Source organism: Papaver somniferum, chromosome 2, assembly GCF_003573695.1.
Source record: "Papaver somniferum cultivar HN1 chromosome 2, ASM357369v1, whole genome shotgun sequence".
Classification (NCBI taxonomy): domain Eukaryota; kingdom Viridiplantae; phylum Streptophyta; class Magnoliopsida; order Ranunculales; family Papaveraceae; genus Papaver; species Papaver somniferum.
Genome location: NC_039359.1, coordinates 12,596,019 through 12,604,575, shown reverse-complemented (window position 1 = coordinate 12,604,575; position 8,557 = coordinate 12,596,019). Strand labels below are relative to the sequence as shown.

Genomic DNA, 8,557 nt, shown 5'->3' with positions numbered 1-8,557 from the left:
TTATCAAAATCAGTTCAAATAAAACCTCAAATTCCCACAAAATCTGTACATAAACATGACAACAATCACAACCAAACTACTTGCAGAGATCCCTGTAAATCAAGAATAAAGGTACAAAAATCAAACAAAAAAAAAGTTAAAAAAAAAACTTAATCAGTAATTTCAATAGCAGATTCAAAACCCCCAAATCTCCATTTCTAGTAAAAAAATTTTAAAGGAATCTGAAACAAAACCCAGATCTACAAAGTTTCAAAAAGAAATCAAACCTGGAAGACACCAGAAATAGGAGTAATCAAAGAGAAGTTGGATTGAACAGCACCAGAAGAATCACGAGAAAGAGCTTCCTGAACCAATTTCTTCTCCAAATCATAAGCACAGTCGGTTGATTTGGAAGTGGAAGAGCTTTCTGATATCTACGAAAGAAGAGAAGACTCAGTCGAGTCGAGTGATGTAAGTTATTAGGGTTAAATATCCCCATCCACGGCCTAAAATTATTTAATCCTATGGTCACTATTAATCGGTTAACCAATTGGTTATTGGTTCGGTTTTATCTCAAAACCTAAACCGAAACCGATATTATCGGTTATCTGAAACTAACAACCATTAATGAACCATAAGAATATGATTATGGTTCGGTTAAAAAATTTCGGTTCCGGTCTCGATTTTCGGTTATGGTTCGATTTTGTGCAGCCCTAGTGCCGAATGTGCACCCCTGTTAAAAGGGAGTGCAGAAAGTCGTACTCCACCATTGCTGTGTTTTTTAGCTTTCACGTGAGTGCACGTTTCTATGCATGTTAATAATTGAATATATTCGAGTTCAACCAACTTTAAATGTGTGAACACCCTAAGGTGTAAGAATCGTCTCACAGTTACGACCACATTAATGATTACCATCCATCTCTGATATTATCTCAACTACATTTTATATAACATATGACAGATGCTCAATTCACCCGATTTTTGCCTTCATGTAAGTAACTGAATTTTCAAAGAAGATTAATTTTAGACACTGATTGATTCCGATTCAAAAAATTATACCATTTAGACAGATTTTGGCGAGTAATGCATAGCTTGTGCGGCACTACTGTCCAGCAACCACTCTGAGAATACCTTTATGTGTGTGTGATACAACTTTTGTAGTAATAACTTTTTCTCTTAAAACAAAAAGCTCAAAACGGGGTTTGTCGGCAAAATGTACTCCGAAATTTATTTCTTCAGAAGCCACGAAGTTTCATAGCTCTTCGAATATTAAACGGTAGAACATGTTTTGTATCACCATCCATGTATCTCTTCACGCTTAACCTGTTTACAAACTCAGATGGATGATATTCATCCCAAAATGCATATTTGGATCGATCTTCGCAATAAGTAGACGTCTCTTTGCATGGGAACAACTCTACCACTGGGCCAACATTTGTGCAACACCCTTCGCCTGCAACCTTGATACCTACGTGTATTTAAGCAAAACGTTAATCCGACAGTTAATTAGATTCCGACCCTGGATAACTCAACAGCACCAAATTTCTTGAATCGTTGCAAACGTTAAATCAATATATATACTAACCATAGTCACTTTTGTGGAGAAGTAAATCATATAAGACGTAGTAGGCGTCTACGAAAAGTAAGGTTACTTCACTAAGGTTTGGCCTGAGTTCGGTAATCATATCTTTCAGCTTCTTATTGTAGTCTGATACTAATTCGTTTGCACTGTCTGCACATTTTCCTCCGTACCATGGGTTCATTTTTCTCTCTAGTGGCATACAACCGATTGGTGGCACATTCCATATGATAATAAATCTAGCGTCCAAACTGTGCAGTCGCTGGTACAAGAAAAGAAGCAAAAAAATCAGTCACGGGTATTAGTTTTAATTAAGTTAAATTTGTGATGAAAAAAAATAATCTACCAGTGTGGAAAAATGTTTACGGTTAATTGACTGTAGTGCATATCAAGCATTTGTGCAATAAATACATCTTGAGGAATGTACTCCCGTGTACCAATGATAGGTGTTAAGAAGTTATCGAGGAAGTCATTGGATCCAACTACAATAGGAAATACAGCATTCTTCAGCAATTCTGTTGCCTTTTCTCTGCCGAGATTTGTAATCATGTTTTGTCGGGTGTTGGCATAGGTATCTATCTGCGCATCCATACTTATACGTTCTAACTGTAATGCATTCACAAAAATGAAGAACAGATTAAAATTCTTATCACTAGACAACAAATCGTTGAGTCTTAGACAGAAAATTCTACTCACAAATAATGCACCGGTATCGTTCAGAATTCCACCTCCAGATGATGCGTAGTTCACTCCACATAATGTGCCGTCGTCATCTGGGCTGAGACTCAAAGACGGAGGTGGATAACAAGAACCTCCAAATTCATCAACTAATCACGCGCAAAAAAGTTCAGACTCAATCATTTTTGATTGTTAAAACGCAAATGTATCCATATTATAAGGAAATCAAAATGTAATATCCAGAAATAAAAACCTGTTAAATCAAGAAATGTTTTGCCATTACAAAATCGACCAGTTGGTTTCCCACCAGATGGAGTGTAATCAATACCATAGGGTTTGACATTAGCCTTTGCAATGGTGTGAAGGTAATTGTTGTTTCCAGCATCGACTAATGAATCTCCGAAAATGAAAAATAAGGGTACCGTTTTAGCATCGGAGAAACTGCTTCTGAGCAATAGTAGTACAAACCAGAGAATAGATGGAAATGAAATGATCCGAATATGATTAGACATGGATCTATATCTCTGTACTTCGAGTTAAGTTCGAAGAAAAGTAAGTTGTTCGTCAATGGTTCGGAAATTTATAGGTGATACCAAGTAGTTAGTAAGTTCGATGGGATATTAACTTTATTTGGTCTATACATTTACTACAATGTTATGGAATGCACAATGCCAAGTGGGAACTGAATGAGTGGTTACACTTACACCGATAATCTGACTGTGCCCGACTATTTTTTTTTTTAGTCAGTACAGTGTCCACCTAATTGTACCGCAAGTCCCATAACTCCCACCACCCGCATCTGTATTCTTTACTGTAATATCTGTATTCTGGGTTATGTAAAAAAAAATTAAGTTTGAAGAATGCGACTAGATCTTATTTGTTTCTTGTTGAATGCGCTAGCTGGATGCACGTAGAAAAATAGGTGGAATGAAGTTGGAGGATGGAATTAAAGGAAGCAGTTCAAAATTAAATGCCTGATATGTTTGAATAGGTGAAATCAATTAAACTGATTTTATCATCCATATTTTATGGTTTTTATCCATTAAAAATTTAACCAATTACAACATGATAATCTTGTTCAATGCAACCCGATATTTCAAGTGGAATGTATTCAAACCAGACTTCTCATTTCTTGCTTTTTTTCTTTAGTAATGGAGTTGAGTTGAGTCACACTGTTACCAAATCTGTTTATAGACTCATTTTCATTGATTGACTTGACTAAATTTTCACAATCTGATTCCAGAATGACTTTCAAATAACCTCTATTCTTAGCAAGGCACTCCAGCTTTTCAGCTCCCTCCATTTCTATAACCCTGTGTTACCCGATTAATTTTAGATTTTTGTTCTTGAGTAACATGCAACATAAAGAAAGTCGATGCATCGAATATTCGGTGTACTAGATTTGTGCCCGTGCTACATATGGGGCATATTTTTTCTTTTAACTTGGTGTGTGCGGGCCATGTTTTTGATTTGCTATGTGCGGGTTTCGCCTCTCCCGCTGATGATGCATTTTTGATTTGGTGTGAGCGGGATTTCACCCCTCCCTGGGACGATGTATTTTTAACTTGATATAGCGGGGAAAATACATTAAATAGGTGGAAAATATGTGTAGATTTTCTTTATTTTTTCCTTTTAATTTGGTGTGCGCGGGGTTTTCCCCGCCCCGTGGAAATGCATACTTGATTTGGTGTGCTCGGGAATTCACCCCGTCCCGTGGCGATGCATTTTTGATTTTGTGTGCGCGGAGCTTCGCCCTGCCCCGTGGCGATGTATTTTTTATTTGGTGCAACGGGGCAAATACGGTGCAAATACAATAAATAGGTGGAGAATATGTGCAAATTTTACTTATTTTCTCCTTTTAACTTGGAGTGCGTGAGGCTTCCCCCTTCCCCGTGGCAATGCATTTTTGATTTGGTGTGAGTTGGGCTTCACCCCACCCGTGGCGATGCATTTTTTATTTGGTGTGCGTTGGGCTTTGCCCCCCCCCCCCCCCATACCGATGTATTTTTTATTTGGTGTGATGGGGCAAATACATTAAATAGGTAAAGAATGTATGCATATTTTATTTATTTTTTCCTTTTATTTTCACAGAAAATATGTAGATTTTTTGCCCTTTATATAATAATTTGGAAAAAGGAGTACTAATACAGTTGTTAACCGATTTCCAAATTGAATTTGGACTTCCAAAAAATTCCAAACATGGTAAGTTAGGTTTTCCTTTTAAGTATGTAATTTTTAAACCAATCGTACACTGTTAAGTGTTCTCACCTAAATATTTTCATGCCATGAATTCCAAATTGAATTTGGTTTCCTTTTTTTAGTCTTTTTCCTATTCTTTTTAAATCTAAACCAATCACACATTGACAAGTGTCCTCACCAAAATGCTTGTTTCACAAAATTCAAAAAAGATCTATTTCGACCAATAGAAAACGAGAGTTTCTTCACCTTCAACGTGAAAGTTTTATTTGTCCATACCTTTAAGTCTTTAGATACATTTGCGGTAGCCAAGAAAAGCTCTTTTTTATTGTGTGTGTGTTTATATATCGTGAACTGGGAAAAAAAAAAAAAGGAAGCTAGGGTTTTCAAAATTTCTGATTGCAATTTTCTTCAGCATAAGAATTGAGAGAGATAGAGAGAGAATGGGTTCATTTGCACGTTACTCCTCTTCTTCGGATTCTGAAGGAGAAGTATCAGAAGCACCCAAAGGTACAGTCGCAATGTTCATGGCTCTAGTAAATACTCCTGAGTTTGAGCTCTTATGTGAAAAAGAAAGAGAGAAACGAAAAGAAAGAGAAAAGGAAAAAGAAAAGAATGGAGGATTACCTTCAGTTGCCGAAGCTGTTGCTAAATCTCTTGCAGCGCTTGGACGTAATTTCGATGATGAAAGTTCTTCAAAGGAGAATAATGTTCATTATTGTGGCGCCTTGTTCTTATCCAAAGAAAAACTCCCACCAGCTGGTATATTTTCTATTCAATTGATGGCATATTTTTTCTGTTTTCTGTATTTGATAATCATTCTTCAATTAGTTTAGCCCAAGGCAGAAAGATATAGAAGCTAGGTTTGTTAGGGTGCGTATATTCTTTATACCCTAGTAGTCAGGTTTACAATTCTGCTCTGCCTTTTTGTTGAGACAAAATTCTTGCAGCAAAACTTATGCTGCATTTTCTTTTACTTTCTTTTGAGTTTCCCTTAGTTTTAAAGGTATGAATCTCTATTAGTTTTTCTCCTGTCATTAATCCTTGATCTTCGCATAAAAGAAAGAACATGAAAGTTAACTAAGAAAACTAGAAAAGCTTTTAAGCGTATGGTAGGTCACTGTGACTGGATAAGTGGATTTTTAAACTGTGAGCGTGGCATGCGCCAACTTGGGGATGATCCACATGTTGATTTGAATTGATTTGAATCTAGATTTTTAGGAAAGGCAGAAATATGGTAGCTAGGTTTTATTTTTTTAATGGTGAAAGTAAGTATTGTTTCGTTTAAAACATCTCTCTGGTGTTGTGTTAAGATCGAAAGAACATTACCCTTTGTGTATTCGATCTGGTGAAAGATACTAGCTGCTCAATTAACTACCTATAATTTTGTTGGACATAAAGTGGATATTTCATATTTCAGAGGGTTCTTCTAACCAAATATCTGTTTTTCATGATTGTCAGGGTGCATTTATTCTTTAGACCCCAATAGACAGCATGGGCTACACCACTAGTAAAGGGCCCTTCAAAAGCAATTCTTTCTGTATAATGTGCAAATGTTTTCTGTATAGTGTAGGGTTGCAGTATCAGCAACGTCTCACAAATACTACATCATAAAAGCATAAAGTCTCCGGTGGCCATATCAAATGATCAATGGCAGAAGGTGCTTCCCATGGTGAAACATAGATACGAGAATGTCCAAGGCATGAACATGGTTCATGCTCACATTGAACTGGTCGTGCAACATACGTGCACGCTCATCAAGTTCATATTACCGTTCATGGACTATCAAAATGAAAGAAAACGGTGCACCTTAAGATATTCTGCTTTCTTCTGGAAACCGAACTCTCGCAGCGAAAAAAATATCTCAAACCTATGTTGCATTTTCTTTTATTTTCTTCCGAATTCCCTTGAGATTTCATTTGCTTAAGTGTTGTGTTTTTAAGGCTTTGCTCTTCTAATGCTTTGGTATAAAAAGTTGGTAGTTTGTTAATAGGTTCCTGAACTGATTACACTGTTTTGGGATTCTGCAAGTGCAGGTGAAAAATTGAAGCAGAGTAAGAGTAAGGATAATAATAATAAGAAGAAGAAGAAGAAAGCCAGAAAGCCTAGACATTGATGAGAAAAGTTTGAGGCGCTTTGTGCATGCTGAACAAGGAAATACTACCTCCGTCCCACTATTAGTTGACCTAGTCATTTTTTGATTTTGTCTCATTAATAATTCATTTTATATCATTTGATATTCATGATTATATTCGTTACGTAGGTATTTTAAAATGCTTTTCAATGATATAAAATTTACGAATATCCGTGGTATACTTTGAGAGATAAATCATTTCTAAATTGTACTACTAGGTCAATTAATAGTGGGACGGAGGGAGTATAACTTATTAGAATTATTAGAAAAGGTAACTCAAAGAGATATTCTAAGATTTGTCAAATTTCAGAACGAACTTAACTTAAATATGTAAGTATTGGGAAGTTTGTTTTAAAGTTATATTGAACTTGAAGAGTTGTAACAATGTCAGAAAGATGTAAATTTATTTTGGCAACAACCAGTGGGACTGTTGATTGTTGAAGTTAAACCACCTATGAGTTCTTTTTTCCAAACTTAAATCGTTTTTCTTTATATGTCTCAGTTAGTACTCATTCTAAGGATGAACAACGGATGTCATTCATTTGGTCTGTTTCCCCACTTTGCTCAATCCACTAGTAAATTATGCAGATTGGTAGGGGTGCCTGAAAATTCATCCTCAGTTCTTTGTTTTCTTTTATAATTAAGCTAACTAACTTCGTGACTAAATTGTCAGCAAGAAAAGACTCTTTTGATGCCCACTAGCAGAGAACCAATTAATGTCGGATAAAAAAGAGAATACTTCTTTTACAGATGCATGCTTGTGCGGCATTGCTAAGTGCCCATTAGGATCACATCTAGCAGCCACTCTGAGAATACTTTTATGTTTGTGTGAGCGTGATACAACAACTGATGGGCTTATAGTAACCAGCAACTTTTCTTTTAAAGCAAAAAGCTCAAAACGGTCTGTCAACTAACTGCATGTACTACGTTATTTCTTTCTTCAGAAGCCAATATAGTTCCATAGAACTTCGAATATTAAACGGTAGAACATCTCTTTCATCACCATCCATGTATCTCTTCGGTCTTTTATCACCATCCATGTATCTCTTCGGTCTTTTATCACCATCCATGTATCTCTTCAGTAAAAGCTCACCACTTTCAAGAGTAATACTATAATGATTATCATTTGTAAACTTATGAACAACCTCAACGAACCCGAGCAACGAACTTTATTTTACCACTCAAAAACTACATCACTTACCAACACATATTTTGAGAAATATGTAAGCGAGTTAAACTCAACTCAAAATATCAAATGTGTATAATATAAAGTCTATATAGCTGTACGACTTTTGTCTCAATAGAAGATAGAATAGAAGTAGACTTCTGAGTGATAGATGAGTTCAAGTCTTCACATACCTTTTTTTGATAAAGTTCCACAAGCTCCCCTTAGTAGTTCTTCGTCTTCAATCGATGAATGCCGTGAAGTCTAAAGATCAACTACACATTATATCCTAATCTGAGACATAGCTATAATTAGACTAGAAATCAAGACTTATAGTTTTGTCAACTAAACTTGAAAACAAGCTTGAGATAACAACACTTGTGAGTTCGACCGAGCAGTGATCTAACAGTCATATTTTAGTATCAAAACTCAACTAGAGTCGCTTGATTAAATGTACCATAGACCAACTTCGTTTAGGTTAGACTAGAGAGTCTAGGAATGTTAAGACATACAAGTATTACTCTGAAGACCTGAAGACGTATCGACTACAACGAAGACATCATCCTTCCACTTGAGGTACTGTGATACTAACTTGACTTGTTTCCATTCCTATCGTTGCTTTCAAGTCATTTAAGATTGAAAACACAACATGTGAGGTTATATTTAATACTATAGTATTAGACTTGATCATCTTAGTATGATCAAAGTGTCAAGGATGAATATTTGATTACGAAGTATAACACTTATCTTTTAAACTTCGTAAATGTGACATAGACATAATCCATATAACTCGTTACTTGATTGTGTATTGGATATAGGTGTGATT

The 8,557-nt window shown here is 35.8% G+C and overlaps 2 protein-coding genes across 3 annotated transcripts; one reads left to right on the top strand and one right to left on the bottom strand.

The window, feature by feature from the left end:
* Window positions 1–969: 969 nt before the first annotated feature.
* On the bottom strand, window positions 970–2,771 carry LOC113352970 (GDSL esterase/lipase At4g16230-like). Of its 2 annotated transcripts, none has more exons than XM_026596708.1 (5): window positions 2,490–2,771; window positions 2,255–2,385; window positions 1,925–2,164; window positions 1,565–1,820; window positions 970–1,447 (listed from the first exon to the last, which is right to left on the bottom strand). In XM_026596708.1, exons 1-5 carry the CDS (start codon window positions 2,746–2,748, stop codon window positions 1,215–1,217), a joined length of 1,119 nt encoding a protein of 372 aa, XP_026452493.1. In that variant the 5' UTR covers window positions 2,749–2,771; the 3' UTR covers window positions 970–1,214. The 2 variants fall into 2 exon arrangements, with proteins under 2 accessions (XP_026452493.1, XP_026452494.1); XM_026596709.1 differs by having other exon boundaries at window positions 1,970–2,164.
* A 2,048-nt stretch (window positions 2,772–4,819) lies between these two features.
* Window positions 4,820–6,615, top strand: LOC113352969. Its single transcript, XM_026596707.1, has 2 exons — window positions 4,820–5,194; window positions 6,469–6,615. The coding sequence occupies exons 1-2, from the start codon at window positions 4,876–4,878 to the stop codon at window positions 6,546–6,548; spliced, it is 399 nt and encodes a 132-aa protein (XP_026452492.1). The 5' UTR covers window positions 4,820–4,875; the 3' UTR covers window positions 6,549–6,615.
* The last annotated feature ends 1,942 nt before the right edge of the window (window positions 6,616–8,557 follow it).

Bases quoted from the DNA above. Each gene is read 5' to 3' on its own strand.
- LOC113352970 (XM_026596708.1), bottom strand. From the start codon at position 2,748: ATGTCTAATCATATTCGGATCATTTCATTTCCATCTATTCTCTGGTTT. The intron at 2,386-2,489 runs GTTTTTATTTCT...GCGCGTGATTAG, and splicing joins AACATTTCTTGATTTAACAG to TTGATGAATTTGGAGGTTCT. The intron at 1,821-1,924 runs GTAAACATTTTT...TTCTTGTACCAG, and splicing joins TGCACTACAGTCAATTAACC to CGACTGCACAGTTTGGACGC.
- LOC113352969 (XM_026596707.1), top strand. From the start codon at position 4,876: ATGGGTTCATTTGCACGTTACTCCTCTTCTTCGGATTCTGAAGGAGAA. The intron at 5,195-6,468 runs GTATATTTTCTA...CTGCAAGTGCAG, and splicing joins AGAAAAACTCCCACCAGCTG to GTGAAAAATTGAAGCAGAGT.